This window comes from Mustela erminea, chromosome 7 (genome assembly GCF_009829155.1).
Source record: "Mustela erminea isolate mMusErm1 chromosome 7, mMusErm1.Pri, whole genome shotgun sequence".
NCBI classification, from domain to species: domain Eukaryota; kingdom Metazoa; phylum Chordata; class Mammalia; order Carnivora; family Mustelidae; genus Mustela; species Mustela erminea.
In genome coordinates, this window is record NC_045620.1 from 69,272,731 (window position 1) to 69,292,570 (window position 19,840).

Here is a 19,840-nt window from a genome sequence, read left to right on the forward strand (position 1 = left end):
GATAAGAGCCATATAATCCTCTCAATATATACCCAAAAAGCATCTGACAAAGAACAATTTTCATTCAGGATAAAAACCCTCAACAAAGAAGGGGTAGAGGGAATATTCCTCAACATAATAAAGAGCATATATGAAAAACCCATAATTAATATCATCCTCACTGGGGAAAAACTGAGAACTTTTCCTCTGTTGTCAGGAATAGGACAGGGATGTCTACTCTCACCACTGTTACTTAGCATAGTATTAGAAGTTTTGGCCTCAGCAATCAGACAAAAAGAAAAGGATCCAAATCAACAAGGAAGAAGTCAGTTTTACTCTTCGTGGATGACATGATACTCTATAAAAAACTGAAAAGACTATCAAAAAATTGCTAGTACTGCTATATGAATTCAACAAAGTCGTAGGATACAAAATCAACATGCAGAAATATGTTGAATTTCTTTTTTTAAAAAATTAACATATAATGTATTATTTGCTTCAGGGGTATAGGTCTGTGAATCATCAGTCTTAAACCATTTGCAGCACTCATGATAGCACATACCCTCCCCAATGTCCATAACCCAGCCAGCCTATCCCTCCCCTTTAACCCCCTCACCCTCAATTAGTTTCCTGAGATTAAGAGTCTCTCATGATTTGTCTCCTTCCTGATCCCATCTTGTTTCATTTTTTCCTTCTGTGCCCCCCATGACCCCACACTCTACTCCTCAAATTCCCTCATATCAGAGAGGCCATGTGATAATTGTCTTTCTCTGATTGACTTATTTCACTTAGCACATACCCTCTAGTTCTATCCACATCATTGCAAATGGCAAGATTTCATGTTTTTTTGATGGCTGCATAGTATTAAATTGTGTATATATATACCACATCTTTATCCATTCATCTGTTGATGGATATCTAAGTTCTTTCCATAGTTTGGCTATTGTGGACATTGCTGCTATAAACGTTCGGGTGCACGTGCTCCTTCAGATCACTACATTTGTATCTTTAGGGTAAATATCCAGTAGTGCAATTGCTGGTCATAGGGTAGCTATGTTTTCAACTTTTTGAGGAACCTCCATATTGTTTTCCAGAATGGTTGCTCCAGCTTGTATTCCCACCAACAGTGTAGGAAGGTTCCCCTTTTCTCCGCATCCTCACCAACATCTGTCATTTCCTGACTTGTTAATTTTAGCCATTCTGACTGGTGTGAGGTGGTGTCTCACTGTCATTTTGATTTGTATTTCCCTGATGCTGAGAGATGTTGAGCACTTTTTCATGTGTCTGTTGGCCATTTGGATGTATTCTTTGCAGAAATGTCTGTTCATGCCTTCTGCCCATTTCTTGATTGGATTATTTGTTCTTTGGGTGTTGGGTTTGATAAATTCTTTGTAGATTTTGGATACTAGCCCTTTATCTGATATGTCATTTGTGAATATCTCCTCCCATTCTGTCAGTTGTCTTTGGTTTTGTTGACTGTTTCCTGTGCTGTGCAAAAGCTCTTGGTCTTGGTGAAGTCCCAAGCATTCATTTTTGCCCTTGCTTACCTTGCCTTTGGTGATGTTTCTAGGAAGAAGTTTCTGTGGCTGAGGTTGAAGAGGTTACTGCCTGTGTTCTCCTCAAGGGTTTTGATGGATTCCTATCTCACATTGAGGTTTGTTATCCATTTGGGGTCTATTTTTGTATGTGGTGTAGGAAATGGTCCAGTTTCATTCTTCTGCATGTGACTGTCCAATTTTCCCAACACCATTTGTTGAAGAGACTGTCTTTTTTCCATTGGACATTCTTTCCTGCTTTGTTGAAGATTAGTTGACCATAGAGTTGAGGGTCCTTTGAAAAAAACTGATGGTATTTTGATAGGGGTTGCATTAAAGGTATAGATTGCTTTAGATAGCATAGACATTTTCACAATATTTGTTCTTCTAATCCATGAGCATGGAACGTTTTTCCATTTCTTTGTGTCTTCCTCAATTCCTCTTTCTAAATTTCTTTAATGAGTACTTTATAGTTTTCTGAGTACAGATTCTTTGCCTCTTTGGTTAGGTTTATTCCTAGGTATCTTATGTTTTTCGGTGCAATTGTAAATGGGATCGACTCCTTAATTTCTCTTTCTTCTGTCTTACTGTTGGTGTATAGCAATGCAACTTATTTCTGTGCATTGATTTTATATCCTTTACTGAATTCCTATATGAGTTCTAGCAGTTTTGGAGAGGAGTCTTTTGGGTTTTCCACATAAAGTATCATATCATATCTGCAAAGAGTAAGAGTTTGACTTCTTTGCCAATTCAGAAAACTTTTTTCTTTTTGTTGTCTGATTGCTGAGGCTAGGACTTCTAGTACTTTGTTGAATAGCAGTGGTGATAGTGGACATCCCTGCTGTGTTCTTAACCTTAGGGGAAAAGCTCTCAGTTTTTTCCTATTGAGAATGATATTCACTGTGGGTTTTTCATACATGGCTTTGATGATCTTGAGATATGTACCCTCTATGCCTGCACTTTGAAGAGTTTTGATCAAGAAAGGATGCTGTACTTTGTCAAATGCTTTTTCAGCATCTATTGAGAGTATCCTATGGTTCTTGTTCTTTCTTTTATTAATGTATCACATTGATTGATTTGCACTTGCTGAACCAAACTTGCAGTCTAGGAATAAATCCCACTTGGTCATGGTGAATAATCCTTTTAATATACTGTTGGATCCTATTAATAGTTAGTATTTTGGTGAGAATTTTTGCATCTGTGTTCATCAAGGATATTGGTCTGTAATTCTCCTTTTTGATGAGGTCTTTGTCTGGTTTTGGGATCAAAGTAATGCTGGCTTCATGAATTGAGTTTGGAAGTTTTCCTTCCATTTCTATTTTTTGGAACAGTTTCAGGAGAAAGGTGTTAATTCTTCTTTAGATGTTTAGTAGAATTCTCTTGGGAAGCCATCTGGCCCTGGGCTCTTGTTTGTTGGGAGATTTTTGGTGACTGCTTCAATCTCCTTACTGGTTATGGGTCTGTTAAGGTTTTCTATTTCTTCCTGGTTCAGTTTTGGTAGTTTATGTTTCTAGGAATGTATCCATTTTTTCCAGATTGTCAAATTTGCTAGTGTATAGTTGCTCATAATATGTTCTTATAATTGTGTTTCTTTGGTGTTGGTTGTGATCTCTCCTATTTCATTCATGATTTTATTAATTTCGATCCTTTCTCTTTTCTTTTTGATAAGTCTGGCCAGGGGTTTATCAATCTTATTAATTCTTTCAAAGAACCAGCTCCTAGTTTTATTGATGTGTTCTACTGTTCTTTTGCTTTCTATTTCATTGATTTCTGCTATAATCTTTATTATTTCTCTGCAGGATTTAGGCTTTCTTTGCTGTTCTTTCTCCAGCTCCTTTATGTGTAGGGTTTGGTTGTGTACTGGAGACCTGTCTTGTTTCTTGAGAAAGGCTTGTATTGCTATATACTTTTCTCTCAGGACCGCCTTTGCTGAGTCCCAAAGATTCTGAACAGTTGTGCTTTCATTTTCATTTGTTTTCATAAATTTTTTTGTTCTTCTTTAATTGCCTGCTTGACCCATTCATTCTTTAGTAGGATGCTCTTTAGCTTCCATGTATTTGAGTTCTTTCCAACTTTCCTCTTGTGGCTCAGTCCTAGTTTTGAAGCATTGTGGTCTGAAAGTATGCATGGAATGATCCCAATCTTTTGGTACCAGTTGAGATCTGATTGGTGACCCAGGATATGATCTATTCTGGAGAATGTTCCATACGCATTAGAGAAGAATGGGTATTCTGTTGCTTTGGGATGGAATGGTCTAAATATATCTGTGATGTCCATCTGGTCCAGTGTGTCATTTAAAGCCTTTATTTCCTTATTGATCTTTTGCTTAGATGATCTGTCCATTTCAGTGAGGGGGTATTAAAGTCCCGTGCTTTTATTGTATTATTGTTGATGTGTCTCTTTCATTGTATTATTAATTGGTTTATATAATTGGCTGCTCCCATGTTGGGGGATTAAATTAGGGGATTAAATTAAATAACTAATAAATTAGATATTTAAAATTGTTAGATTTTGTTGGACAGACCCTTTAAGTATGATAGAGGGTCCTTCCTCATATCTTATTATAGTCTTTGGCTTAAAGTCTAATTTATCTGATACAAGGATTGCCACTCTAGCTTTCTTTTGATGTCCATTAGCATGGGAAATTGTTTTCTACCCCTCACTTTAAATCCTGAGTTGTCTTTGGGTCTAAAATGAGTCTCTTACAGACAGCATTTCTATGGGTCTTGCTTTCTGTTGTTTTTTGTTGCTGTTGTTGTTTGTTTTTTAATCCATTCTAATACCATGTGTCTTCTGATTGGGGCATTTTAGCCCATTTACATTCAGGGTAACTATTCAAAGATATGAATTTGCTGCCATTTTATTGCCTGTAAAGTGACTCTTACTGTATATTGTCTCTGTTCCTTTCAGGTCTGTTACTTTGAGGCTCTCTCTTTGCTTAGAGGACCCTTTTCCATATTTCCTGTAGGGCTGGTGTGGTGTTTGCAAATTCTTTTTTTTTTTTTTTAAAGATTTTATTTATTTATTTGTCAGAGAGAGAGCGAGTGAGAGTGAGCATAGGCAGACAGAGTGGAAGGCAGAGTCAGAGGGAGAAGCAGGCTCCCTGCGGAGCAAGGAGCCCGATGTGGGACTCGATCCCAGGACGCTGGGATCATGACCTGAGCCGAAGGCAACTGCTTAACCAACTGAGCCACCCAGGCGTCCCTGCAAATTCTTTTAATTTTTGTTTGTCCTGGAAGCTTTTTATCTCTCCTTCTATTTTCAATGACAGCCTAGCTGGATATAGTATTCTTGGCTGCATATTTTTCTCATTTGGTGCTTTGAATATATCATGCCAGTCCTTTCTGGTCTGCCAAGTCTCTGTGGATAGAAGTATGTTACAGACCTCTTATACGTTACAAACCTCTTGTTCCAACCTGCTTTCAGGATTTTCTCTTTGTCACTGAGAATTGTAAGTTTTTCTATTAGATGACGGGGTGTGGACCTATTTTTATTGATTTTGAGGGGGATTCTCTGTGCCTCCTGGATTTTGATGCTTGTTCCCTTTGCCAAATTAGGGAAATTCTCTACTATAATTTGCTCCAATATACCTTCTTCCCCCCTCTTTATTTTTCTTCTGGGATCCCAGTTATTCTAATATTGTTTCATCTTATGGTATCACTTATCTCTTGAATTCTCCCCTCATGGTCCAGTAGTTGTTTGTTTCTCCTTTTCTGTTTTTCTCAGCTTCTTTATTCTCCATCATTTGGTCTTCTATATCAGTAATTCTCTCTTCTGCCTCATTTATCCCAGCAGTAAGAGCCTCCATTTTTTATTGCATCTCATTAATAGCTTTTTAAAATTTCAACCTGGTTGGATTTTAGTTCTTTTAGTTCTCCAGAAAGGGATTTTATTTCTCCAGAAAGAGATTCTCTAGTATTCTTTTTCTAGCCCAGCTAGATCCTTGATAATTGTCATTCTGAACTTTAGTTCTGACATATTACTAATGTCCATATTGATTAGGCTCATAGCCATTGGTACTGTCTCTTGTTCTTTTTTGGTGGTGAATTTTTCCGCCCTGGCATTTTATCCAGATAAGAATAGATGAATGAGAGAACAAAATGCTAAAAGGGTAGCAACAACCCCAGAAAAATATACACTAACCAAATCATAAGAGACCCAAAACTGGGAGATGAAGAAAGGAGGAAAAAAAGAAAAATATATATATATTAGATTGGTGAATGGAACAGAGCCACACACTTGATTTTGGGTGTATTTTGGTCTGCTAGAAGAAACTAACTCCCAAAATTTTTAAGAAAGAAAAACTTAGATTTATACAAAAATAAGGGTAAATATGATGAAGGGATGGACTATGACTGTAAAGATGAAAATTTAAAAAGATTCTAAAAAAGGAATTGATTAAGAAGTTGGTTGAAAATAGAAAAAAAGGGGGAAGGAATGTGATCACGCTGGAGACTAGAACAAAGCCATGTGCTAGATTTAGGGTATATTTTAATCTATTAGAAGAAACTTTATCCCAAAATTTTAAAGAAAGAAAAAACTATATGTGCACAAAAAATAAGTTAAATACAATGAGGGGATAAAATATGACTATAACAATGAAAATTTTAAAAGATTTTTAAGAAAGCATTGATAAATAGTTAAAAAAAATTAAAAGGAAAGAGGAAAAATAAAAAAAATAAAATAAGAAGTAAATAAAATTTATAAAATTTAACTTTGAAAGATTAAAGTATCGTGGGAAAAAAGCCATGAATTCTATGTGTTGCTTTCCCCTACCTCTGAAATTCTGTAGTTCTCATTGATTGGTGAACTTCGTCTTGGCAGGACGTTCTTGCTGATCTTCTGGGGGAGGGTTCTGTTGCAGTGATTCTCAAATGTCTTTGCCCAAGGTGGAATTGCACTGCCCTTGCCAGGGGTCAGGCTAAGTAATCTGCTCGGGTTTGCTCTCAGGAGCTTTTGTTCCCTGAATACTTCCTGTACAGCTTTGGAGGCTGGGAATGAAAATGGCAGCCTCCCAGTTTCAGGCCCAGAGGAGCTGAGAGGTTGGGCCCCACTCCTCAGTGCACCCTCAGAGAAAAGCAGTCAATCACTCCCATCTCCCTGGACCCTGGCTGCACTCCGTTCTCTCCCAGCCTGTGACTGAGCGTTTCTATCTCTAGTGCATGACCCCGTTTGGAGTCTCCAAACCCAGCAGATTCCTGCTGTGCACTCCTGCACCACTCCTCCCAGAGGAGGAAGGTGAGTCTACCCGGATCTGTTGCTTGTTGGATCCCTGCTCGAAGAGCTGTGATCTGTCCCTCAGATCATGGTTTTAGGTAACCCCAAGCTGAGAGCCACTCCTCGGCTCTGTCTCTGTAGCTGGCCTCCCCATTCTGATACCTGGGAGCTCTCACACTCAGACACCCCTGGTCTTTTTGTGACTCTGTGGGTCTTGAGACCACACTGTCCCCACAAGGGATCCACACTCTGCTTAGCCTCTGGAGTGATGTCTTTCAGTGGAGCAGACCTCTGAAAATTCTAATTTTGTGCTCTGCTGCTCTACCATGTGCCAGGAGCCAGCCTCTCCCCCCGTGGTCTCTCTTTCTGTATATTGCTTTGGATTCACTTCTGTGCACATCCTGCCTTCCAGAGAGTGATCGATTTTCTGTTCCTAGAATTGTTGCTCTTCTTCTCTTTGATCTCCTGTTGAGTTTGTAGGTGTTCAGAATAGTTTGATAACTATCTAGCTGAACTCCTGGGACCTGATGATATCTAGCTCTCGTACTCCTTTGCCATCTTGCTCCTCCCTCCTCTGTTGCATTTCTATACACTAGTAATGAAGCAGCAGAAAGAGAAATCAATTCTGTTTACAATTGCACCAAAAAAGGTAAGATACTTAGGAATAGACCTAAACAAAGAAGTTCTGAAAACATAAAAACACTTCTAAAAGAAATTGAAGATGACACAAAGAAATGGAAACACATTCCAAGTAATGAGTTGGAAGAACAAATATTGTTAAAATGTATATACTACCCAAAGCAATCTACACATTTAATGTAATCCCTATCAAAATACCAACTGCATTTTTTTTTTTTTAAAGATTTTATTTATTTATTTGACAGAGAGATCACAAGTCGGCGGAGAGTCAGGCAGAGAGAGAGAGAGAGAAGCAGGCTCCCGCTGAGCAAAGAGCCCGATGCGGGGCTCGATCCCAGGACACTGAGATCATGACCTGAGCCGAAGGCAGCGGCTTAATCCACTGAGCCACCCAGGCGCCCCACCAACTGCATTTTTTATAGAGCTAGAACAAGCCATCCTAAAATTTGCATAGAACCTCCAAAGATCCCGAACAGCTAAAACAGTCTTGGAAAAGAAAAGGAAAACTGGGAGCATCACAATTCCTGACTTCAAGTTATATTAGGAAGCTGTAGTGATCAAGACAGTATGGTGCTGGCACAAAAACAGACCTATAGATCAATGGAAAAGAATAGAAAACCTAGAAATAAACCCACAACTATATGATTGATTTATTTTTTATTTCTTCTTTGACCCATTGATTCTTTGAGTCTATAGTTTAATTTCCATATCTTGTGTGTTTTCTTTCTATTATGATCAGAAAAGATAATTTATGTGATTTCAGTCTTTTTATTAAGATTTGTTTTGTAACCTAAAATGTCTTTCCTAGAGAATGTTCTCTGTGTTTTTGAGAATGAGAATAATGGGTATCCTGCTATTGTTGGGTGGCATGTTTTATATGTCTTTTAGATCCAATTGGCCTCTAATATTCAAATTCTTTATTTCCTTATTGCTATTTTGTCTGGTTCTATTCATTATTGGAAGTGGGGTATTGAAGTTTCATACTAGTATCATAAAGGTATCTATTTCTCAAATTCTGTCACTGTTACATGTATTTAGGAGCTAAAATGTTTGGTGCTGATATGTTTATAATTGCCAAATCTTCTTGGTGAATTGATTCTTTTTTGATTGTATGATGTTTTTCTTTGTTTCTTCTAATAGCGTTTGGCTTAAAGTCTATTTTGTCTGATAGTAGCATATCCCAGTTCTTTTGGTTGGTATTTGCATGAAGTATCTTTTTCCATGCTTTTACTTTCAACCTATGTGTGTCCTTAGCTCTAACGTGAGTTTCTTGTAGACAGCATATCTAATGATCCTGTTTTTTATCCATTCTGCCAATGTGTGTCTATTGATGAGGAGCTTAATCCATTTACATTTAAAGTAATAATTGATAGAGTAGGACTTTTGCCATTTCGTTACTTGTTTCCTCTGTCTTTTAGCTTTTTTTGTGCCACAATTCCTCCCTTACTGCCTTCCTTTGTGTTTAGTTGATTTTCTTGTAGTGACACATTTTGATTCCCTTTTCATATCCATTTGTGTATATTCTATAGATATTTTCTTCTTGGTTACCATGGGGATTACTTGTGGTATCTTAAAGTTATTATGGTCTTGAAGTGATACCAACCCAACTTCAGTCTCTTATAAAAATTCTGCTCCTCTTCAGCTCTGCCTTCTCTCACTTTGTTAATGATATCCCAAATTACATCTTTATATATTGTGTTCCCTTAATACAGATCTATAATAATAAATGCTTTTATGCTTTTGTCTTTTAAATCTTGTTCAGGATTAAGTAGAATTACAAACAAAATTATAATACTGGTTTTTGTATTTTTTGTATTTTGCATTTCTTTATGTATTTTTACCAGAAAACTTTTTATTTTTCTATGGTTTTGAGTTATTGTCTGGTTTCCTTTCATTTTAATTTAAAGGGTTCCCTTTAGGGAGCCTTGTGGGGCAGGTACAGTGGTAATAAACTCCTTCAGCCTTTATCTCAGAATCTTTTAATTTTTCACGCATTTTTACAGGACAGTTTTGCCAGATATAGAATTCCCAGTTGACATTCTTTTCTTTCAGAACTTTAAATATATATCATCCCACAGCCTTCTGGCCTTCAAAGTTTCTGCTGAGAAATCTGCATGTTACCTTATTGAGGATCTCTTGTATGTGATGAGTTTCTTTTCCGTTGCTGATTTAATTACTGCTGTTTTTATTTTTATTTTTTAAGATTTTAAAATTTTTTATTATTATTTGTTTTGCTGCAATGACCATTTATTGAATGCTTCTGTAAAGTAGGCACTGTGCTAGATATTCACATAGACACAGAACACTCAAAACTGTATGAACTAGGTCTGATTTAAATAGATCACCACCTCAGGGCGCCTGGGTGGCTCAGCGGGTTAAAGCGTCGGCCTTCGGCTCAGGTCATGATCCCAGGGTCCTGAGATGGAGCCCCACATTGGGTTCTCTGCTCAGCAGGGAGCCTGCTTCCCTTCCTCTCTCTCTCTCTCTCTCTCTCTTTCTCTCTCTCTCTGCCTGCCTCTCTGCCTATTTGTGATCTCTGTCAAATAAAAATAAATAAATAAATAAATCGATCACCACCCCAACCTCTCCTCTACATGTTTACTTTTGGAACAGTCTTGTGCTTATTCTTAAGGAGCGTTCTTGCAACTTGTGCCTGGAGTCACAGGGAAGTGAAGGATATTCCCTTGTTGGTTTCTTGCTGTTAGCTCTAAGACACCTCTTCTCATATATAACCTGGAAATCACACCCCTAACTCAAGCTAGTCTGTCTTTACAGATTTTGTGGGGAAAAAAGTCCACTAATTTCCACACTCACCTGATCCTATTTTCTTTATCACACTTCCCTGCATTTCCTAGTTTCAATTAGAACTGAAAGCAATGCACCACAATCACATGAGCATAGCTTCTCAGAGTGCTTCCCTCTCCACAGAGGAGGCAGCCCTCATCTCTCCAAGGAGGTGAAGAGCTCATTAGACTTCTTCCCACTTAGTAGATGTGCAGACTCTTAAAAACTGGGCAATTTTTTTGTTATGTTGAGCACTGGGTATTATGAGTAAGTGATGAATCACTAAATTCTACTCCTGAAACAAATAGTACACTAAATGCTGAGTAGAATTTAAATAAAAACTTTAAAAACCCACAAAACTTAAGTTCAATGGGGCAACTTTTGGAAACTTCTCTAAAATTTGAAGTAAAATTTTAAATTAATTAGTGCTGTTTAAAATTTCAATTTCTAATCATTTATCGCTACTACAAAATTATTTTTTTATTTTTAAATTCATTATTTATTTATTTATTTGACAGAGATCACAAGTAGGCAGAGAGTCAGGCAGAGAGAAGAGGAAGCAGTCTCCCTGCTGAGCAGAGAGCCTGATGTGGGGCTTGATCCCAGGACCCTGGGATCATGACCTGAGCCAAAGGCAGAGGCTTTAACCCCCTGAGCCACCCAGGCACCCCCAAAATTAATTTTTTAAACTAACTTATTTCAGTCTGAATGTTGGTGTGTTCCTCTTCCCCTCAATTTATTGTTGAAATCCTAACCCCAAAAGATGGTGGTGTTAGGAGGTTGGGTCTTTTGGCATGATTAGGTCAGAGTGGAGCCCTTACAAATGGGACAAATTGCCCTACGAAAGAGACCCTATACAGAACTCTCTAGCCTCTCTGCCATGTGAAGACACAGTGAGAAGACACTGCCTGTGAACTAGAAAGTGAGTTCTCACCAGATACTGAATCTATTTGTAACTTGATCTTGAACTTCCCAGCCTCTAAAACTGTGAGATATTAATTTCCATTGTTTATGAGCTACCTATGGCATGTTGTTATAGCAGCTCAAATGGCAGAAGACAATTTCCTTATCCTTTTAGTATCTTCAGAATCTATGGCAAAACCACTTCTTTAATCCCTGATAGTGTTTATTTGTTTTTTCTTTCTCTTTCTCTTTCCTTGTCAGTCTGGCTAAAAGCTTATCAATTTTATTGATCTTTTTAAAGAATGAACTTTTGGTCTAACTTTCTCAATATTTTTCTATTCTCAATTTTATTTATTTCTCTTTCTATTGTTTTCTTTCTTGCCAGGAGCTTAATTCAGTCTTTTTACTTTCTTATGGTAGAATTTTAGGCCATTGATTTGAAACTTGATTCTTTTTTAATATAATCATGTAATGCTGTGATTTCCCTCTAGGCACTGCTTTAGCTACATTTCATAAGTTTTGAAGTGTTATGTTTTTGTTTATATTCAATTAAAATTATGTTCTGCTTTCCCTCGTGACTTAACTCTTTGATCCATGGGTATTTAGAAATGTGTTAATTTTTAAATATTAGAAGATTTTCCAGATCTTTCTGTTACTGATTTCAGGTTTAATTCCTTCGCACTTAGAGAACATTGTGTATGTTAAATTTTTTTTTTTTAATCTTTTTTTTTTTTTAAGATTTTATTTATTTATTTGACAGAGAGAGATCACAAGTAGGCAGAGGCAGGCAGAGAGAGAGGAGGAAGCAGGCTCCCTGCTGAGCAGAGAGCCCGATGCGGGACTCGATCCCAGGACCCTGAGATCATGACCTGAGCCGAAGGCAGCGGCTTAACCCACTGAGCCACCCAGGCGCCCCAATGTGTGTTAAATTTGTCAGGATTTATTTTAGCAGAATACGGTCCATTTTGGTGAACATTATGTGTGCTCTTTAAAAAAGTGTGCCTTTTTGCTATTTTGGGATGGAGTATTCTATAAATGTCAATTAGGATAAATTGTTCGATTGTGTTTTTCATGTCTTTTATATCCTTACTAAATTTCAGTCTATTTTTCTATTGTTCACTGCAAGAGGAAAGTTGAATCTCCAACTATAATTATAGATTTGTCTGTTTCTCTTTTCATTTCTGTCAGTTTTGATTTCTTTTTGTTCTTTTGTGCTTGGCTTATTTCAGCTAGTATAATCCTTTGTTTTTTTATTTATCTATTGAGCATGATTTCACTTTACTTTCTACTTCATTGAATTATTGTTTAAAATAAAATGAAAGAGTTAAAATCTAACAAGTACTGTATAAATTTAAGGTGGTATATATAAAAGCCAGCAGTTACTACCTGGAACTAGTAAACTCATTTGTTGTCTGTGTATGAATGTGAGTGGATTTACTTTATTTATGATTTAAACCTTACCTCCATGTTGCATAGAAATGCTGAAATTGTTCTAAAGTAAAAAATTAGGGAACATACATAGGAAAGAAAATAAATATAGAAAATAAATATATTTTAAGATTATTGTGAAATGTTTAACTAATTTTATATTTTGTGTGATAAAATGTTTTATACGCCTTTTTGACTTGAAAAACTTTACTGCATTTTTTTCTCTTTCTAGGATTCTAATTCTCAGATGGATTTAAGCATTCAGGTCACTGATGATGATATTAATGAAATAATTCAAATAGATGGAACCGGTGATACATCTTCCAATGACGAAATAGGAATTACAAGAGAAGTAGATGAAAATGAATTTCTAAGGATTATTGATGCAGGAGACCTGAAGGTACTTGAAGAAGAAGTTGACAGTATATCAAATGAAGCTTCAACTGCCAACAGTAGTGATAATGAAGATCCTCAAACAGACATTGTAGAAGAGGTGAGGATCACTTTTGAGCTGAAACTTTTTTTTAAATTAAATTTACAGCATTTGTAATTTAGTATACTTTAAATACACTTTATTCTTTAATATATTTTAATCAAGAGGAATCACAATTAAGATTAACCCTGTCTTTAGTCTTTTAAAATGAGAATTATTTGTACCCTACTATTTAAACTTTTTATCTTAAACTGTAATTCAGACTAATATTAAGTATTTGGGAATTGGCTACTATATTTGTTGGTCTTAACTGGAGACAGTGGAAGGTTTAGAGGACAGGAGTGGAGGTACAGAAGGCAGCCAGGTTAGAAGCATATAGTATCTGCTCTGATTCTAATAAATGCAGTAAGTTTTTGTGGAATGTGGTAAGTAATACTAACTATCATTTATGGTGGCCTTAGGGATATGCCAGATATCCCACTAAGTCTTACCTGCTTTATGTTATTTAACATTGCCACAGCCCTATGGGTCTTATTACTGCCCTCATTTAACAGATGAGAAAACTGAGATATGAAGAGTTTTAGTACGTTGACGAAGGTCACTCTTATAGTTACCAAGTGTCCAAGCTGGGATTCAAACTCAGGCTATTTGACTTTTTAAGTACAATACTATTCTCTTTCCAAGTAACTTCCTCCCTCCCTTCCTCCCTTCCTCCTTCCATTTGCTCCTTCTTTCCTTCCCTTTCTTTCTTTCTTTCTTTCTTTCTTTCTTTCTTTCTTTCTTTCTTTCTTTCTTTCTTTCTCTCTCTCTCTCTCTCTCTCTCTCCCCCTCCCTCTCTCCCTTCCTTCATTCCTTCCTAAGATTTTATTTATTTCTTTGAGAGAGAGAGAGTATGGACACAGGGGAGAGCACAAGCAGGGAGGAGAGGGAGAAGTGGGTTCCTTGTGAGGAGGGAGCCTGATGCGGGGCCTGATCCCAGGACCCTGAGATCATGACCTGAGCCGAAGGCAGATGCTTAACTGACTGAGCCACCCAGGCACCCCACCAAGTGCCTTTATTTCTATATGTATCTCTGTCTTTAAAAAATTCACAGCATCATGAAATTCCTTACTGTGACCATCTTTCATCTTTAGGACCCCTTAAATTCTGGAGATGACGTTAGTGAGCAGGATGTGCCAGACCTGTTTGACACGGATAATGTAATCGTCTGCCAGTATGACAAGGTGCTGTATTCACCTTTTGAACTGTGGGTTTATTAATTGCATTTATGGTAGAAAGGTATGTAAAATGATAGACAATATGATGGTAAATTAAAATCCATAGTGAATCCTGAAAAAGCTAGTTAATTATATATATTTTGTGTCTTAACATTGTGCTGTGTGGTCTCAGGGATACAAAAAAAGTGATAATTCTTACTTAAGGAAGTGACAATCTTATTGAAACAAGATGTTTCTATATGTAATGAAAGAATGGCATACAATAAGATGGTAGATAAATCAGAAGCTAAAATCTGTGACAGGCAAATCAAATGCTAAAGTACGTGGCATATAAATCAAATGCTAAAATACATGGCATATAAATCAAATAGTAAGATGAGTGGTGGAGGCAGTAAGTCCAAAAAGTAGCTAGGAAATATAAGAAATCATTTGTAGTTGGAGTTCTCCACAAATCCTTCATGGGTGATGTGGAGCTTTGAAATAGGTCTTAAATGATTTGTAAGATATAGGTAAGTGTGGAGAGTAGGCATTCTGAGTAGAACAGCTTAATACAAGTAGAACAGTGAAATGAATGCATGTAGAATATACAAGGGGGCAGTGAAGAGACAGCTCTGCCTTACATGTTCTTTTGGATTTATCAGGAAATGAGGTGGGGTTTGGGACAGAGTTGGCAGCAGATTGGAAAATCCAGAAGTCTGGTAGGAGAAATTCAAACTTGATTTGATGGATGTTGGCGTTCTGAAAATGTTACTGAGAAAATTATAACTGGGCTTAAAACTGGCTGTATTTGCTGATTATGCAGAGGTAAATGGTTAGAACAGGGATAGTGCATTCATGAAGTAACCAGAGCCTGGACTAGGAGTGGCAATGTAGAGCATGAAAGAATCAGTGATGGAAGAATCAACGGGACTTGATTATTTGGACATTAGAGAATGATCAACAAAGAGAGTCGAGGGGCACTTAGGTGTCCAACTCTTGATCTCAGCTCGGGTCAAGAGTTTAAGATCTCAGGGTCATGAGTTCAAGCCCTGCATTGGGCTGAGCCCACTTAAACAAAAAAATAGTTGAAGGTGTGTCAGTTTTCAAATCTAGAGATTAAGTTAAAAGCAATTCAGTTTTGACAACTAACAGAGAATACTGCTTTTTCTTCTTTTTAAATACTATATCTGTGATGATGTGGTAGAATAGACAACTTTTGTCTTTAATTCCTGCATATTTACTTCTTTATTTTTAGCAGCTTTGAGGTGTAATTCAAATACAATACAACTCATGTTTAAAGGATACAATTCAGCGGTTTTGTATATTCATCAGTATGAATATACAAATGCAGCCATTAACATTGTCCATTTTAAGAACATTTAATCACCTCAAAAAGAAACACATTTCCCTTTAGTTTTCACTCCCATATCTCCCCATTTCCTCCCATCCTCACCCCAGGCCTAAGAAACCACGAATTTACTTTTTGTCTCTTTAGATTTCTCTATTCTGGAGTTCCATATGTAAGGGATCATATAATAAATGGGTGTGTGTGTGTGTGTGTGTGTGTGTGTGTGTGTGTATGTGTGCCTGTCTGCTTTTACTTTACAGTATTTCAAGATGCATCCATGTCATAGCATATAACAGTTCTTCATTCTTTTTTATGGCTGAATACTAGTCCATTGAATACCACATTTTATTTATCCAGTCATCTGTTGATGGACATTTGGGTCGTTGCAAGCTATTGCAAAGAATGATGCTTTAAACATTTATTTACAGGTTTTTGTGTGAACATATATTCTCATTTCTCTTGGTATATACAAAGGAGTGAAATTCCAGGGTTATACGGCAATAGTTTGAGGAAGTACCAGACTGTTCACCAAAGTGGCTTTACCATTTTCCATTTCTACCAGCAGTGTATGAGGGTTTAGATTGCTCCAAGTTTTCACTAACACTTGTTATCTGATTTTTTGAATCTAGCCATTCCAGTTGGTATGGAGTGGTATCCCATTGTGATTTGGGTTTGCATTTTCCCGATGACTAATGTATATTTACATCATTGTCTTTTTTTCCAGTAACAATTCTAATATACTTGAGAGAAACAGAGGATGGTGTTTTGAATTGCTATAAAAAGAAATCCGTTTCTCTAAAAATAAGATCGTTTTCTCTCCTATAACATTTTATATAGATAGAAAGTGGCAATTTAGATTCTGGTAAACATAAGCATAAGAAGGTAATAGAGAAGAGACCATTCTTGGTTTGAAACTTATTTTAGTTTCATATAAACAGTATATTGCCTTCTATGAAGAAGACACTATAAGGCACTAAATTATGTATGCATCCCATAGAGTCACAGAGGGTATTCTAGACCATTATGGATATAGTATCCTTTGTTGTATTGCATTGTGGGAAATAGCTTATAATTAATTACATAGTGCTTTGTATTTTTCAAAGTGTGTTTTCATACATTGTCTTTGCTTCTTACAGGGGGTAGAAGGAGTGATATTAGGTGTATAGTGTTGACAAATCTAGTTGTCTGAGTTCTCTTTAATTGATGAATATTTTAAAAACAGTACTAAACATTTTAAACCAAGGCAGTGGGGAGCCACTGAATTGTTCTTAAAAGGGACTGATGAACTTAGAAATAGCTAGCAAAGAAAATGTATCTATAAGGTCAAAGTGGGATGCAAGAGACCACTGCCAGCAGTAGATTTTTATGAGGGAATAATTTCCCAGTTCTGGGCATTAGTTGGCTCATTTCAGATCGCACTTAATATAGCGAATCTCAAGTAAGTTTTGAAGTTTTCAGTAGTATTTTAAGAGTTTTACTAGTCAGTGTGTTTTGAAGGCCAGTATCATCAGTTTGCCTGGGAGAGCATTACAAATGTAGGCTTTTGGATCTTACCCCAGAGTACGGAATCTGAATGTGCATTTTAACAAGACCCTGGGGTGATTGGCATGCTTATTAAACTTTGAGTAGTGTTGTTTTTGTTTTACTTTTGTTGTTGTCTTGTTGGCTTTTTTTAGTATATTTAATCTGGCTTTGATTACCGTATGGAATTTACCTTTGAAATTTATAAGTTAACAATTGGGGAAAAACTGAAAATATTGAGATGTGCCATGAAAAAAGGTTAAATGAAGTCATTAGTCACCATGCTGACTGCAGAATTAAAGGATATAATCATGTTATAGAGTGTCTTAGAGAATTTCTAAAATTAATATAAAGGTTATATATAGGGAATAATAATAATAAATAAAATAATAAATAATAAAATAATAAATATAAAACATAAAATATATAAATAAAATAACGAATAAATATAATAATAAATATAAATATAAATAAATATAAACAAACATAATAATAAATAAAAATAAAATAATGATATAGGGAAGATTGATGGTGAAATGCAACCTTTTACTGTAGATGGGAGTGTTTTATACCATAATTGGACACTATAGTGCAGTATAAAACTATTTGAATATGTTGCATCTTCATGTAACAAGTTAGCAAACTTTAGCTTATTTATAGTTGGCTTTGTCTGGTAGATGATGGTACAATGAGTAATTGGTATGTGTGTAACAGTATCTTTCCCTTTATAAATATATACTTTGTTTTATAAATAGATACTGCATACATGTCTGATAAAAATTCAAAACACTATAAAACGTACACCATGAAAAGTCTGATTCTTGCTCCTTCACCATTTGTGCTTCCTACTAGTAGCTCCCTGTCTCTTCCTTGAGTATAAAAATGTAACCCGTTATAATAGTTTCTTAATGTATTTACAGGGTCTTTTTACTCAAGTAGAAACCTAAAAAGTAGCATAGTCAACACTGTATTCTGCACCTTGTCTTTTAAGACAACATATCTTGGATATCTTTGTCCTAATATTTTTATAGCTGTGTAATTTTCCATTGCAGAATTATTTCTGATGAATCTTTGAGTTATTTTTCGGTCATTTGCTATTGAATGACCACATCCGTAAGATATTTCATAAGTGTGCAGTATATCCATTAAAAAAAAAATACCTAGTAGGACCGCTGGTTGGCTCAGTCAGTAGAGCCTGCCTCTCTTGATCTCAGTGTTACTGTAAATTCAAACCCCATGTTGGGTGTGGAGATTACTTAAAAACAAAATCTTTAAGAAAAAAAATCCTCAGAAGTGAGATTACTGGGTATTGCTCTCCTAGACTATATTCCAGTATATACTCCCATTACAATATCTGAGAGTGCTGCTTTTCTTACAATCTTGCCAATGGAGTGAAATAAAATATTTGAATCTCTGCTATTATAAAAAGTGGAAAATGATGTCTTGGTGAAATTTTTTAACTTTTCATGTGTTTAAGGACTGTTTCTATTTTTATGTGAACTCCTTGTTCATATTATTTGTCTTTTTTTTAAAAATTGGGTTATTGTTGTGTTTATTGATTTCTAAGAGCTCTATATTGTTTGGGTGGAGATTAGCCCTTATATACAGAAATAGTTTTCCTCAGTTGTTTGCTCCCAGTGCTTTTTCTTTCTTTGATGCAGATGTTATATTTGTCAACCTTAATTTTTATGGCTTCTGATTTTGAGTCATGAATAGAAAGCTCTTTCTTAAGATTTTAAAGGGGATTCGTCATGTGTTCTTGTAGTATTTCTTTGGCTTCTTTCATTTTTCTTTTCCAGGCGGTTACCCAATTTTCCTAACATCACTTATTGAAAAGTCTATTTTGTCCATGCTAATAAGAGAATGATTCTTTTTTTAAAAAAAAATATTTATTTTTTACTTATTTGGCAGAGAGAAAGATCACAAATAGGCAGAGAGGCAGGCAGAGAAAGAGAGAGAGAGGCAGAAGCAGGCTTCCTGCCAAGCAGAAAGCCCGATGCGGGGCTCGATCCCAGGACCCTGAGATCATGACCTGAGCTGAAGGCAGAGGCTTAACCCACTGAGCCACCCAGGCGCCCCAAGAATGATTCTTTTATCACCTACTACATTTCCCTCTATATTGGTCTATTTGATTTTCTTTTTTGTCCCATTGGTTTGTCCATTGACCTATACTAAATTGCTATAATTAAGATTTTTAATATCTGGTAAAGTTAGTACTTCTACATGAAGCCAAGTGAGGAAAATATCTCAAAGAGGAGAGAGTGTTGAAGGGTGCCATAGATCAGGTATTTAAAAATTTACTGCTAGCTATTTTATCTTTTGTTGCCGTGGTTAAAGGGCTTTTTCATTGTATCTTCTAACCAGTGCTTATTATATATATGAAGAGTACGAATTTGTGCTTATTAATTTTGTAGCAATGCTGAATTATTTTTGGTAATATTTTTAAAAGATTTATTTATTTGAGAGAGAACACGAGTGCTCACAAGTGTGGGAAGGGGCAGAGGGAATCTCAAGCAGACCTCATGCTGAGTGTGGGGTTGCAGGTGGGCTCGAACCCACAACTCTTGAGATCACAACCTGAGCCAAAATCAAGAGCTGGACGTTCAACTGACAGGTGTCCCTTTATTTAGTAATTTTTTACTTGATTCTCTTAGAGTTTTCCAATCTGCAGTCATTGCATCTGTAAATATTTATCCTTTCCGACTTCTATACCTCCACTTCTTTCTTCTTCTTTACTTGGATTATCCAGTTCAAGTTGTACTTTCCTCTTATCTAATTGTATTAGTTAGGATCTCTAGAATAAAAACTTGAATAAGCCTTGTCTATGTCTTGATTTTAGTGGGAATACTTTTAGGGT

General features: G+C 36.2%; 2 protein-coding genes across 3 annotated transcripts in view; one reads left to right on the top strand and one right to left on the bottom strand.

Annotated features, from left to right (window-relative positions):
- LHCGR (luteinizing hormone/choriogonadotropin receptor) overlaps nt 1–19,840 on the bottom strand; it is a 124,881-nt gene that overhangs the window by 42,080 nt on the left and 62,961 nt on the right. The gene's annotated exons all lie outside the window — the stretch shown is intronic.
- The window catches only part of GTF2A1L (general transcription factor IIA subunit 1 like), a 51,347-nt gene that overhangs the window by 29,325 nt on the left and 2,182 nt on the right, over nt 1–19,840 (top strand). The window contains exons 7-8 of the mRNA XM_032352067.1: nt 12,718–12,978; nt 14,052–14,141. Of these exons, the coding sequence (XP_032207958.1) occupies nt 12,718–12,978; nt 14,052–14,141 (351 nt within the window). The remainder of the gene's footprint in view (nt 1–12,717; nt 12,979–14,051; nt 14,142–19,840) is intronic.